Here is a 14610-nt window from a genome sequence, read left to right on the forward strand (position 1 = left end):
TCTCTGTGTTTGAAGATACAGTCTTGCTGTATATATTTGTTCTGGTGTCTGGTAGCATTAATAGTTAAAAGAATAAAAGAAATAAATTGTGGTTTATCACTTGAATCTATTAACTATCTTAACATGAAACACCTGCAGCTTTACTAGTTTATATTTGTATTGCTAAAGATGGTAACAGATTTTAGTGATTTAAAAAAAATGGAATGTGATAACTTCACCTTTTTCTTCCTGTGAATTAGGGAAGAAAATAATAATAGTAATATTGCAAACATTTGTTGGAATAACAGCCTTTTAAGTTTAGGTGTGGTGAAGATATTGTGCTTGCCCTTTTGTTTTGTTTTTTTTTTTGGTGGGTCATGGGACTTGAACTCTGGGCCTGGTCACTGTTCTGGGCTTTTTTTTTTTTTTCCGGTCCTGGGCTTGAGCTCAGGGCCTGAGCACTGTCTTTGGACTTTCTCAAGGCTAGAGTTCTACCACTTGAGCCTCAGCCCACTTACAGCTTTTTTTTCCCCCTATGTATGTGGTACTGAGGAATCAAATCTGGGTCTTCGTGCATGCTAGGCAAGCACTACCACTAGGCCAAATTCCTGGCCTTCCCTGAGCTTTTTTGCTCAAGGCTAGTGTTCTGCCACTAGAGAGCCACAACCTCACTTAAGGCTTCTTTTGCTTTGGCTCTTCTGTTTATGCTGATTTTGAACTAAGATCCTCAAATTTCAGCTTCCTTGGTGGCTAGAATTACAAGTTGTAAACCAGTGGCATTTGTTATGCTTTGTTTTAGCAACTAGGATGTTGCTGTTCTAAACTAATAGTGATTTTATGAATGAAGTAGTAAAGCAGGTAGTAGAGGATCAAGCCTCCCTTTGAAGATAAAGAAAGAATATAGAGAACAATGTGGGAGATAGATAATGCTGAATAAGTACTTAAATATTAGGTATTTTGTCTTAATCATCTGTGAAATGGCTGATTTTTTTTTTTTTCTCTCTTCAGTCCTGGGGCTTGAACTCTGGGCCTGGTCACTGTCCCTGAGCTCTTCAGCTTAAGGATAGTGCTCTACCGATTTGAGTCACAGTCCACTTCTAGTTTTCCGGTGGTTAATTGGAGAAAAGAGTCTCACAGACTTGTGTGTCTTTCTGTGTATAGGCTGGCTTTGATCTGTGATCCTCAAATCTCAGCATCCCAAGTAGCTAGGATTGCAGGTATAAGCCACCAGTGCCAAGCTGGTTTATACTTTTATAGATGAGAAGACTATGAAGAATATAGTATGATAAATAGGGCTTTGTCAAGGAATGGTGGCATGTTCTTTAGACTGTGATTCCTACTTTCCCGTGTGTGTGTGTGTGTGTGTGTGTGTGTGTGTGCGCGCGCGCGCGTGTGTGTGTGCGCGCGCGCGCGTGTGTGTGTGCGCGCGCGCGCGTGTGTGTGTGCGTGTGCGAGTACGCGCTTGTGTGCATATGTGTATGCTAGGGATTGAACTCGGTGTCTTGTTCATGCTAGACAACCACCACTAAAGTATATTTCTTGCCCTGGAATTTGAGTGCTGTCTCTTTTCCCCATTTCCTTTCCTCTCTCCCCATTTTGGAGCTTGGACTAGGGCTCTTTTCTCAACACATCACTCACTATAGGTGATAGTGTAAGTGCAAGAGTGGCTGATAGTGTAGGTGAGGCAGAGGTCATTTGGAAGGAAAGGAGAGATAAGAATGTGTGGAGACTTAAGAATGATTTGAGAGCAGATAAGTGCAATGCCATTTAGGTGCTCTGAGCCTTGGTTTCCTGTCAGCTGACAATGAAGAAGGCATTTCTTAAGGTTCAGTCTGTTAAATGGGAACAACTATGGTAAGGTTATAGCGGTAATTACATAACTCTGCATAATTCATGTTTGCTGCCTTTAATTTTATTTAGTTTCCTTTGGAAAATACAAACGTAATTTGTAATATTCCTGATGAAAACAGCTTGTAGAGGTCTAGATTTCCAAGAAATATCTAGATTAGATTCAGTAGAAGAAAGCAAATACAGATTTGTGAGTTTTGTAAGTGTTCATGCTATCTTAAAGAACTAAAATTGTTTTATCAGGTGTGGTGGCTCACGCCTGTAATTTTAGCTACTCAAGAGGCTGAGATCTGAGGATCGCAGTTCAAAGCCAGCCCAGGCACTAAAGAATGAGAGACACTTAGCTCCAGTTAACCACTAGAAAACCAGAAATGGCCCTGTGGTAGGGCATTAGCCTTCCCCCCCCCCCCCCCCCTTGTCCTGGGGCTTGCACTCAGGACTTAGGTACTATCTCTGAGCTTTTCCCCCTAGTGCTCTACCATTTGAGCTACAGCTTCACTTTCAGCTTTTTGGTAGTTCATTGGAGGTAAGAATCTCATGGACTTTTTCTGTCTAGGCAGACCTGAGCTGCAGATCCTCAGATCTCAGCTTCCGAGCAGCTAGGATTACAAGCGTAAGCTATCAGCTCTGGCTCTTTATTTTTATTTTATATACAGATTACGAACCTATCCAGCACATTTACTAGAATAAATCATAACTCCAATTTAAGGCCTTTTGAAACTGGTGTGACCCAACAATAAGTCTGTCTCTTGTCTTTTTGTACCCAGAGAACTGAATTTAGCCCAGTTTTAGAAAAAAATTACTTTGAGACAGTTTTTTGCTAAATGGCACAGGCTGGTCTAGAATTTTCAGTCCTGCCTTAATCTCTTTTTAGAATTGCAGACATAAACTATCATATCCTGCTTGAGTTACTTTTTTCTTTTTTGTGCTGGTACGGGCATTGAACAAAGGGCCCCACTCACATTCTTGCTTAGCTTTTTTTTGCTCACAGCTAATGGTTTACCATTTGAGCCCCTCCACTTGTGGCCTTTTTCCTGATAAAGTATACCTTTTTTTTGGCCTGGGACTTGAACTCAGGCCTGGGCACTGTCCTTGGGCTTTCTCAAGGCTAGAGCTCTACCACTTGAGCTGTAACCTCACTTCGGGGCCTTTGCTGTGTATGTGGTACTAAGGAACCTTCTGTGTATGTGGAACCTGGGTCTTTATGCTTGCTAGGCAGGTGCTCTTACCACGAGGTCAAACTCCCAGCCCTATAACTGTTTTGAATAATGTATTTCACATTTTTTTTAACTCCTTGATGCTAGCATGAATCTTTTACTAATAACTTTGGAGATGACTACATGGAAGCTTAATGAAAGTCTTATGTGGATAGGAACATATCAAATGATTGGAAAGATTTGGAAGGTTTTTTTGTGACCAAGTTCTATTTTTCCTTGGTTGATGGTTTTGGGAGTCCCTAGACATTTCTCTCTGGAAGAATGCTGGGATACAAGTTATCTAGTATTTTGGGTTAAATAAGTTCTTATTTGTACTTAACTATTCAGTAGTGTTAAATTTTCACTCATTAGCCTGATGTAGCTTAGAATCCTCTCCAAACATCATCGCTCATATTTTACTTATTAAAATGTATGAAAAATGGGTAGCATAATTTTGATATGGTTTTTTTTCCATTTTTTTTAAATAAAAGGAAATGGGAGGGGATAAAACAGGGATCATTGCTGAACCCTGATGATTAGAGGTAAGTGACTTTGTTATTGTTATTGTTGTGAATATTTAAGAGTAAATAGAAACATTTTAGTTAGTTGTGTGTAATGTGTATATAATTTGAGATGCTGACTTGAAGTTTTTCCTTCCTTTATTCTGAATACTAGGTACGTTCTATGGATGAACTAAATCATGATTTTCAAGCACTTGCTCTGGAGGGAAGAGCTATGGGAGAGGTAAGTGAGCTGGTGTGTCATAAAAGTGGGTCTGTTTTAAGGGAAGTTTGGAGTTGTCTTTCATCAGATGTGTCTGAAACCTATTCTCCAGAAGTATGTGTTTGCTTTCCTTTGTTGCCATCCTCATGATTCCCATTTGGGAATGTTGCTGTAACTGCTATCATAGGAAGAATACTAACTTCAGCCTAATGGCTTAAAAAACAAAACAAAGCAATAAAATTAGGAGCACAAATGACTATTATGTTTAGTAAATCAGCTATGATTAAGGTGTTAAAGTTAAAAAGTTTAAAATTTGTATGTACCAAATATTCTATTTTAGTGACTAGATTCTTTGTCATTTGGAAACGGGAGTCTTGGATGAGCTGCTAATCAAATGTGCCAACAGCTTATTTTTAGAGTAGCTCCTTTGTAAAGATTTTTTTAGGGCCAGTCGTGGGGCTTGAACTCAGTGCCAGGGCACTGTTTTTGGTCCCTTTTTGCTCAAGGCTAGTGCTTTTCCACCTGAGCTACAGTACCACTTGTGGCTTTTTCTGTGTATGTGGTACTGACCAATCGAATCCAGTGCTTCGTGCATGCTTGGCGAGCACTCTACCACTAGACTACGCTTCTGGTCCCAATGAAGATGTTTTTTTAGACCTTTGTGAAGAGGCAGGGTGTTAGGTTTCTGGTCACATAATTACAAAACAAAGATCTGAAGCAGTCATGCATCACAAAAGAATTTGGGAGAATTTGGCTTTGCTTTTAATTTATTTACTTTTATTATTATTAATATTATTATTGTGGGTCATGGGGCTTGAACTTGGCTTTAGTGCTGTCCCTGAGCTCTTCAGCTCAAGGCTACTACCCTGCCCCTGGGCCTGGGTATTGTCCCTGTGCTCTTTAGTTCAAGGCTACCACATTATCCCTGAGCCAAGCCCCACTTCCCATTTTTCTAGAGGTTAATTGGAGTCTCAGGTACTTTTGTGCTGGGGCTGGCTTTGAGCCTTGATTCTCAGATCTCAGCCTCCTGAGTAGCTAGGATTATAGGCGAGAGTCACTGCGCCCGTCAGATAGGGGGACATATTTTTTTTTCCCCAGTCCTGGACTTGAGCTCAAGGCCTGAGCACTGTCCTTGGACTTTCTCAAGGCTAGCACTCTTCCCTTTGAGCCTCAGCACCACTTCTGGCTTTTTTCCTATGTATGTACTCCTGAGGAATTGAACCCAGGTCTTTGTGGATGCTAGGCAAGCACTCTACCACTAGGCCAAACTCCTAGCCCCCAAACACCAGTTCTACCACTTGAGCCATAACAACACTTCTGGCTTTTTCTGTGTATATGGTACCAAGGTATTGAACCCAGGGCTTTATACATGCTAGGCAAGCACTCTACCACTAAGCCAAACTCCCGGCCCTGAATCATTAATTTTAACTTGTTAAAAAGCAACTCTAGGAGGTATTGTATTTTAAAGAGATTGTTTTCATTAATATTTACTAATATAAGCACTGTAAGTCAAAGTAAATTGTATGTACTTTTTTTGGGTGGGGGTAGTCCTGGGACTTGAATTACCATGCATGAAGACCCACGTTTGATTCCTTAGTACCACATATATAGAAAAAGCTAGAAGTGGTGCTATGGCTCAAGGGGTAGGGTGGTAGCCTTGAGCTGAAGAGCTCAGGGACAACACCCAGGACCAGAGCTCAAGTCCTACAACTGACCCCCCCCCCAAATTATATTTTTAAGGTTAAACATCTCATTTCTGGTATAAATGAAATGCCTTTAGTTGTATGGTCCTTCATCTTTTAGGAAAAAACACTGTATTCTTGGTTTGTAAGTATGGTTATAGCAAATTTGGATAGTGTTCCAATATACAGAATGGTAATCAATGTTGCCATATTCACTTGGAGTAGAATAAGGTGAGCTTTAAGTTGTAGCTACAGGTTCTCATTAGACATTGTGTAGGAATTCTACCCTAAGTGTGACATAGCAGAATGGCTATAGAGGAAGGAATTTGATAGTGATTTGGAGAAACTGTTAACTCCAAGAAAGGTAAAACTTGATGGGATCGAGCCTCAGAAATGGACCAGAGCCTTGAAGTTATCACTTGTTCATTATTTTTGGTCTTAGCTTCTTTCCATCTATAAATCAAAGATAGCAAACTTGGGTCGTTTATTATCCAGGTCTGAGGTCTGAGATTCTTAGAGGTTGCCCTTATTTCTGTCTTTAAAGACAGGAAAAAGAAATAGTTCTGACTTTTTTAGGGTATTTCAGAATACATCTAAATAATGTGCTTTTATAAAAGTGACTTCCTCGTGCGTGTGAGAGACTGTTTTAAAGAGAGATTCTGGAACTTCTCAGTGGGTTCTTCTAAAGTGACTAAGTATATAGTAGCCCATAGCTGCTAAGATATTGAAGTATTTTTCAGGGGTCATAGGCTACTAATTATGGAATCAAGCCCAAGTGAGAATTTAATTTATAAGCCTTATCTGTTAATTTTCCCCCCATATCTTTTCATTATTGTAGAATGTCTCAGAATTTGAGGCTTTTGATTAGCTAGAAATACTTAAAAAATCATAGCCCTGAAAGAGCTACCATACTGAAAATTCCTTGTAAGTACATTCTCATAAAAGTAGTTCAGTTTACTTCAAAATGAATGAATGTTACAAAGGACTATCTGCCAGACTGATCTTCTAGCTCTTCTCGCAGTGAGGAAGAAAATTTAATAAATTCTTGAGATTTGTTATAACAAAATTGGTGGCATTTGTGTCTAGATAGGAATGGTTAAAAAAAGAAATGTAGCTCAGGTGGCAAAGTGCTTGCCTAGCAAGTGCAACATCCTGGGTTTGATCCCCAGTACCAAAAAAGACAAAAACAAAACAAAAACTAGTTTTGTTAATCACTGTTTGGTTTTGTGACATTTTTGCCATCTTGTTCTTCAGTTGAAATGCTTATTTTAGAGAAAACAAGAAGTAGCCAAGCCAAGTGGCTGAAAGGAGCAAGATCTTTGTAAATGGCTTACTTAATAACTATGTGTTGGGTGTGAAATGACCTTTCCATAAGTATTGTTTGCAGGAAGGTCCTGGGGTCTCAATAGTTTTGAGATTGGACCTTTGGAAGAAGTGTGTAGGACCTTCCTTCCTTCCTTCCTTCCTTCCTTCCTTCCTTCCTTCCTTCCTTCCTTCCTTCCTTCCTTCCTTCCTTCCTTTTTTTTTTTCTTTTGTTGGTCCTGGGGCTTAAACTCAGGGTCTGGGCGCTGTGCTCAAGGCTAGTACTCTATCACTAGAACCACAGCTCCACTTTGGGTCTTTTGGTGGTTAATTGTTGATAGGAGTCTTACAGTAAGACTCTCCTATCTATGCTGGCTTTGAACTGCCATCTCAGATCTCAGCCTCCTCACTAGCAAGAATTACAGGCCTGGCTGGAGGTAACACTGAACCTGGAAATGTGGATGTATACTAGAATTTGAAACTTGTATTTAATTCTCCTGTCATTTTGTGTACCGTGCACACATTTCAATATCTGCCTTCTGTCCTGCACTGTGAAGGTTAGGCAGACCCACTACTATTCATATAGTTTTGGGAGTATTTGAAAAGCAGGAAATCACGATCCTTACTGTCAAGATGTGAATTGACTTCAATTTTTTTTTCCTTTCCTTTCCTCTCCTGTCCTGTCCTGTCCTCTTCCTCTTCCTCTCTCCCTCCCTCCCTTCCCCTCCCTCCCTCCCACCCTCCCTCCCTTTTGCCAGTCTTGTGGCTTGAACTTGGGGCTTGTACTGTCCTTGAGCCTTTTTGTGTTCAAGGCTACCACTTGAGCCACAGTTTTGGCCTTTTCTGAGTAGTTTATTGGAGATAAGAGTCGTGGGCTTTCTTGTCCAGTCTGGCCTTGGAATGGTGATCCTCAGATATCACACTCCTGAGTAGTTAGGATTACAGGGGTGAGCCACAGTGTCTGGCTAACTTCAAATTCTGTTAAGCTGTAAAGTAATAGTTGCTGCAGTATATTGCATTAATTTTTTTTTGCCTGTTTTTTTTTTTTTTTGGTACTGTGTCAGTTAATTTGCTCTGCAATTTTCACAATGGTCTGCAATGTTGTTATGACCCTCCTCCCCCCTCTTTGGCAGTTCTGGTGTTTGAACTCTGCTTAGAGCTCACTTGTCTAAGTTGCTCAACTGATACTTCACCTCTTGGGCTATACCTCTAGCTCTTCTTTTTGCTAGTTATTTTGGAGATGAAGTTTTCTGGACTTTTTTGCCAGATGTGGCTTTGAGTCACAAACCTCCAAACCTCAGTCTCCTGAGTAAGTTGCATTACAAGGAAGTTGCATTACAAGCATGAGCCGCCGGTGTACCTGGCTGTGATCTCCTTTTAGAGCTGAGGCTAGTAGAATTAGAAACCAATGTATCTACGAAACTGCTGCTTGAGTCTAGAGTATAGATCTGTCACTTTATATCCTGAGATTTGCTAATATTTGTACTCATCAGTTAAATAAAATGCAGTTTTAAGTATCAGTTCTATTATAAGGCGTTTTTACTTTTATGAGCTAGTAGCTTTGGAAAGAACTGAATTAACATGTGATTGATATTATTTTGTGGCCTTACTCTGTTCTCCAAGAGATTTGTTTAATTTAGTAAATATTGGTTATAGTTTCTACTCAGGTGACTTTTGTGCCCTTAGGGCAGAAAACATGCACATTTTCCAAAATATTCAAATTACTTTGCAAAGAGAGCTATATGATGTCAGTGCTGTTAATCTAAGTTGAATCTGATATGAAGGAATTTGTTAGAAAGATCTTTTCCTTAATATAGTTAAAACCAGATCAATAGGACACTTTCTCTGGCCTATCAAAGGTGTGGAAGCACATTCATATATTTGTGTACACATGCTCTATATATTTGTATACACATACTTAGACATAATGGTCTTGGAGAAAACTGGAATACTTGCATTGCTTGCTCAAACTTGTATTAAAGTGTGTTGTGTATAATTCCTGTTTGTTTACTCTAATTGTGCTGATATAGAATCTGAAAACCAAAGCCAAAATTCTTTGCATTTTGGTTAATTAATGTCTGCTGTCGTTCTCTTCTCATAACATGGTACATAGAGATAGTGGTTTATTTTCTTTGTTGGTGCATAGCAGCCTTCAACTGTTCATTCCTGGGGTGAAAAAAAGCTCTCCTCCAATCTCTTACTGAGATCTTTGTCTTTTCAATTCAATAATTAATAATACTCCAAGGCTGACCATGTGAATGGGTGAATGGGTTGTGTTTGGTTCTATCTTGAGAATTCCTTCTTCTGTCACTTGGGTTGTTTTCTTGCTGCTATGGAGATCTGAAGGATGTTGGTTCTAAAGCAATCTGGGTGTTTTCATGGTTTTATTCCTGAACTGTGCAGGTTTCCCAAGTGACCTGGGATGTGTTTTTAGCACATAAGGTTTCTCCAGGTATTATTATGCAGTTATTAAAATATAGGGCTGTTTTAACATAGTTTATGCTGTAGATGAGACTATATAGTTTATACTATATATACACATGACCTTATTTATACAACTTCTGTAGCCTAAAAGTAATATATAACATAATTTTGTTTCCTTAACATGTGTGTGGTGTTATTTACGTAGAAAAGTTGATTTACTTCTTTGATTTCTTACTTTTCTGAATATACTTGATTGTCCTTCCAATTCTATGATGACAGAAAAGTTTGTTTGGTTCTAGTCTAGTAACTTGAAATGTGACTTAGGAGGGGATGTGCCATGGAGAAAGAATTTGTGTAGGACTTGTCACCAGATGAGGAGTCAACATTTTTTCTGAATTTCTTTCAAGTGCTTGCTGTATAAAATTACAATGTCCTTTTTTTGTGCCTTTTTGTTAGTGTGTTTCTTTTTTTCTCTCTTTGGCAGTGGTAACTGAGGTTTCTTAGGGCCTAGCACTTGCTCAGCTGAAGCTATTACGGTTTTAAGGGTGAAGTTATTGACAGTGATTGTATTTTTTCAGTGTTTAAAAATAAAGAAAACTATGAATTTGGAAGTTTGCAGCTGACAGCCAACTTTGCAATTTTAATTTGGTTGTGTTCAGAGTTGAGAGTTACCAAATTCTTGTTTCTCTCTCTTTTTTTTCCTTTTGAGTACTCAAGGCACCTTTATTTTCTTCTGGACACCATACTTTGACTTACTCGGATCCAATGTTTATTCATGGTTTGTTTCTTCAACTAAAGCTAGGGTATAGATTCCTCCTTCCCCCTCCCCTCCCTTTCTCCTCTGCCTCCCTTTCTCTTTTTTTCTTTTTCCCTCCTTCCCTCCCTCCCCTCCTTCCTTTTTTTCCCTCCCTCCTTCTTCCCTCCTCCTCCCTCCCTCTCCCCTCTCTCCTTTCCTTCCCCCCTTTCCTCCCTCCCTTTCCCCTTTCTTTTCTTCCTTCCTGCCCCCCCCCCCCCACACTTTCTTTCTCCGGAAGCTTGAACTGCCATCTGTTGAGCTTTTTTGCTCAAGGCTAGAACTTTGCTGCTGTAGCCAATAAGAATCTCATGGACTTTCTTGCCCGGCTTGACTTACAACCAGAATTCTTGAAATCCTCAGTTCTTGGCCTCCTGAGTAGCTAGGATTATAGACCTGAGGACCCCCCCACCCCACCCCACTCAGACTGTGACTCTTAATTTAAAATTATATAGGTTTTTTGGGGGGGGTGGCGTCCCAGGGCTTGAACCCAGGGCTGGGCACTGTCCTTGGACACTTTTTCTTCAAGGCTAGTGCTCTGTCACTTAAGGCACAGTACCACTTTCTGCTTTTTCTGTGTATGTGGTTCTGGGAGATGGAACCCAGGGCTTTGTGCATGGTGCGTAAGCACACTACCATTAGGTCACACTCCCAGCCCTATATAGGTTTTTAAAAAGCATGCTGTAAAGACGAGACACATTTCTGAAGAAGTTCCTCCATTTCCACAGGTCCTTTTTGTTACCATTTCATACGAGGGCAGCACTTTTGTTTCTTTATTTGCTAGACAGCACTGCAGTTTTCTTATTGATTGATTGACTGCTAGTCATGGGGTTTGAACTCAGGGCCTGGGCACTGTTCTTGGGCTTTCTCAAGCCTAGCACTCAACTACCTAAGCCACAACACCCTTCTGGGTTTTTCTGTGTATATGATACCAAGGAATTGAACCCAGGGTTTTGTGCATGCTAGGAAAGCACTCTACTAGACCACACTCCTGGCACTGTAGCTCTTGAACTAGGCCTCAGCTCCCTGCAGTGGCTTTTTTGCAGACTCTTCAGAATGCATGTTTCCCCTCACTGAGCTTCCTGGAAAACTCAGGTTAGTGTTTTTAGAAGCGACTTTTATGGTAGCACACCCTGCTGCTTGCACTGGGTTGGCATCCACCTCTAGTTGACACCTCTCCTTACTATACACCTGCGTTGGTGAGTTTTTGGGTGAGCATCTGTTCTACTTGCTTTCATCTCTACTTTCCTTGATGCACTAGGGCTTTATATTGTTTTGGTTCCTGCTTCTTTCTTGTCTGGACTTTAGAATCTACTACACTCTTAGGTAGTCTATATATTTCAGAATACTTTGAAATTCTGTCATTTTGATGACTGATATTCTTGTATTATAATCTTTTAAATTATTTCAGGACAAAGAAAATCCTTTGCTTCTTCTAGTGGTGGCTTTGTAGGTCTGCAGATAGTACTTGGACTTCAGTAAGTCTTTGAGATGCTAAAACTTCTCTGAGCCCTTTAGCTCAAGGCTACTGTACTACCCCTTGAGTCACATTACCACTTCCGTTTTTTTGGTGGTTAATTGGAGATAATTGGCTTTTGTAGTGCCTCAGCTTTGAGCCGCAATCCTCAGATCTCAGCCTCCTAAATAGCTAGGATTGCAGGTGTGAGCCACCTCACCCTGCGTGGATGAATTATTTTTGAGAAATAGTACGACTTATGTATGAAAACAACATAAAGTACTTCAGTGAAAGCTGTTGATCAGTGGGGTGATGAGGGAAGGGAACAAAAGCAGTCTCTGTTCTGGGGTGGGTGCCTGAAGAGATTAGGCTAACAAAGAAAAATGGTGAATATGAGCCAGTACTGGCAGTTCCTATCTATAATCTTAGTTCTTAGGAGACTGAACTCTGAGGATCGAAGTTTAAAGCCAGCCCAAGCAAGAAAGTCTATGAGATCCTTATTTAATTAATCACCAAAAATCTGGACGTGGAACTGTGGCTCAAGTGGTAGAGTGCTAGCCTTGAGCAAAAAAAACTTAGGGAAGCAGGTGGCTCACACCTATAATCCTAGCTACTCAGGAAGCTGAGATCTGAGGATCAAGGTTCAAAGACAGCCCCGGCACAGAAAGACCTGAGACTCTTATCTCCAGTTAACCTCTAGAAAATGGGAAATGGGGCTTGACTCAAGGGTAGAGTGGTAGCCTTGAGCTAAAGAGCTCAAGGACAGTGCCCAGGCCGAATTCAAGTCCCATGACACCCCCCCCCAAAACAAACAAACAAACAACTCAGGGACAGTACTCAAGGTCCTGAGTTCAAGCTTTAGGATCAGTGCGTGTGTGCGTGTGTGTGCGTGTGTGTGTGTGTGTGCATGCGTGTGCATGCGCGCGTGCTCTCCCTCATATACACACACACCACACTCTCACTGGCGCATACAAGAAAAAATATAAGGGCAGGGATGGGGGTGTAAATGGAGAACAGTGGAAGAGATAACATTGATCAAGGACATGGATTGTAGTCTTTTTTTTTTTTTTTGGCCAGTCCTGGGCTTGAGCTCAGGGCCTGAGCACTGTCCTTGGACTTTCTCAAAGCTAGAGCTCTACCGCTTGAGCCTCAGCACCACTTCTGGCTTTTTTCTATGTATGTGGTACTGAGGAATTAATTGAACCTGGGTCTTTATGCATGCTAGGCAAGCACTCTACCACTAGGCCAAACTCCCAGCCCCGGATTGTAGCCTTTTTGTAAACTACTTAGTAATACAGTGAAAAACAAAAAAAAGACGAATGTGGTTGAAATAGATCATTGACATTTATGTAAGTAGAACAGTGAAATCAGTAGCAATTGTATAGGGGAAATTGAAGTAAAAGAGTAATGGGTGGTTGTCAAAATGTCAAAATCCTCCTTGTATAGCTAATGTTTATGTATAAAATTTCTACCAGATACCAATTCTTACATAGTTCTTTTTTTGGTTTGTGATTTGAATTCAGTGAAACAACATAAATAAAATGATAGAAACTTTGCCTGAGGAAGGTAGCCTGTATGCCTGTAATTTGAGCTGTCTGGATGGATTGAAAGTTCAAGGCAAGCCTGGGCTACATAGCAAGACTAAAAAGCTTGGCTGAGGAGTGGCTTTAGCAGAAGGTTTACTTAGCATAGATTAAGGCCTGAGTTTAATCTGTATTATTGTAAGACAGGCAGATGTGTCTTATACATACACATTTAAAGAAACTAACATTTTTCATACTTACTGAGTTACCTGGGTAAAGAGAATGCAGCCAACTTCCTTAATGAGTAGATATAAATATACTCATGAAGTAAACATTTGCTATGTTATGCATGTTAATCGAAAGAGAAAGTGATAACTTTTGCTTTATATGCTTAATTTTTAATTTAAAAGGAATTGGAGGCAAGTCAAGCTGCCCTTGTCCCACCCGTGTTCCGCGGGCTTCAAATAAGTTTCTTAGGACCGGCACATATAGCCTGTGGCCATCTTGACCCATAATTTTTTACTCCCAACTATACACTCTCCCACTCTCTCACTCTCTTAAGATCCTCTCTTAATAGTCCTATGACGCATCACTCACCACAGCGGGGTCCTCCACCTTCGTCCCAGATTTTCAGGGTCCCTGTTCGGGCGCCACTTGCCGGGGCCTACCGGCAGCAAATTGGGGTTCCTGAAATAGGGGGCAGGGACTGGAAAAAATAGAAGAGAGACAAGCACATGGGGTCCGGGAGGTCTGCAGCCCAGGTAAAAACTGCAGCCCCGTTTATTATCAACTCAAAGCTCATATCCCTTCTTGAAACCTGGGAACTTCCAGGTGTTACATCCAGATGGTTAATTAGGGAACTGTTGGGGGTTACATTCATATGGTAAATCTCAGATCAATTGAACAGGACAAGGCCAAAAAACAATAAGACAATAAAGCCATTATCTGATGCAAATCAAAGTACAGTTTGATTCCACTCTGGCTCCCAACACATGCCTGCACTCAGCTTCTCAGAAGGCTGAGATCAGAAAATTGAAGTGGGAAAGAGTTTTTTCTTTTTGTTTTCTCCTTGTTTGTTCATTTATTTGTCTTTGGGTGGAAAGAGGGGTCATAGAAATGGAGGAACAATGGCTGGACAAATATAGCAGTGATACTCGCTACATACTATTTAACATTAACTATAAAACTTGTTGGTGAGGACGTGAGGGAAAAACTGGGAGAGAGTGATGGAAGGGGTGATATTGTCCAAAAAGAAATACGTTCATTACCTTACTTACATAATTATCAGCCCTCTGTATATCGCCTTTATAGTAACAACTAAAAAATTAAAAAAGAAAAAGAAAAATGACTGGAGACATGGCTATGTATGGTAGAGTACCTGACTAGCAAGCACAAGCTCTCTTAATTTCCAGCAATAACTGTTGGTAGGTTGAAGTTATGTTGAAGTGAAATATGTCTGCTTGAGCAGAAATGCCTCAATTTTTCAGGAGAGAGGTTAGTACTATAGCTTAACCTCAAGACCTGTGCTTACTTATAGATGGCACCCTATAAGTTGAGCCTTGCCTCTAGTTGGGTTTTTGGTAGTGAAATGAAGATAGAATTTCCTGGACTTTTTTTTACCCAAGATGTCTGAATCTTACCCTTCTGAGTAGCTAAGATTATATATGTGAGCCTCTTGCACTGG

The 14610-nt window shown here is 40.5% G+C and overlaps 1 protein-coding gene across 18 annotated transcripts in view; it reads left to right on the forward strand.

Moving 5' to 3' along the window:
- Pum1 (pumilio RNA binding family member 1) overlaps nucleotides 1–14610 on the forward strand; it is a 122555-nt gene that overhangs the window by 25354 nt on the left and 82591 nt on the right. For 17 of the 18 annotated variants that reach the window (XM_090335382.1, XM_090335394.1, XM_090335396.1 and 14 more), the window contains one exon: nucleotides 3699–3767. In XM_090335382.1, the coding sequence (XP_090191508.1) occupies nucleotides 3699–3767 (69 nt within the window). Of the gene's footprint in view, nucleotides 1–3698; nucleotides 3768–9100; nucleotides 9183–14610 lie in introns of those variants that run through there. The other variant, XM_090335399.1, reaches the window with a different exon arrangement.

The sequence above is a fragment of the Megascapheus bottae genome, chromosome 6, assembly GCF_031878675.1.
Source record: "Megascapheus bottae isolate mThoBot1 chromosome 6, mThoBot2.hap1, whole genome shotgun sequence".
Taxonomy (NCBI): Eukaryota; Metazoa; Chordata; class Mammalia; order Rodentia; family Geomyidae; genus Megascapheus; species Megascapheus bottae.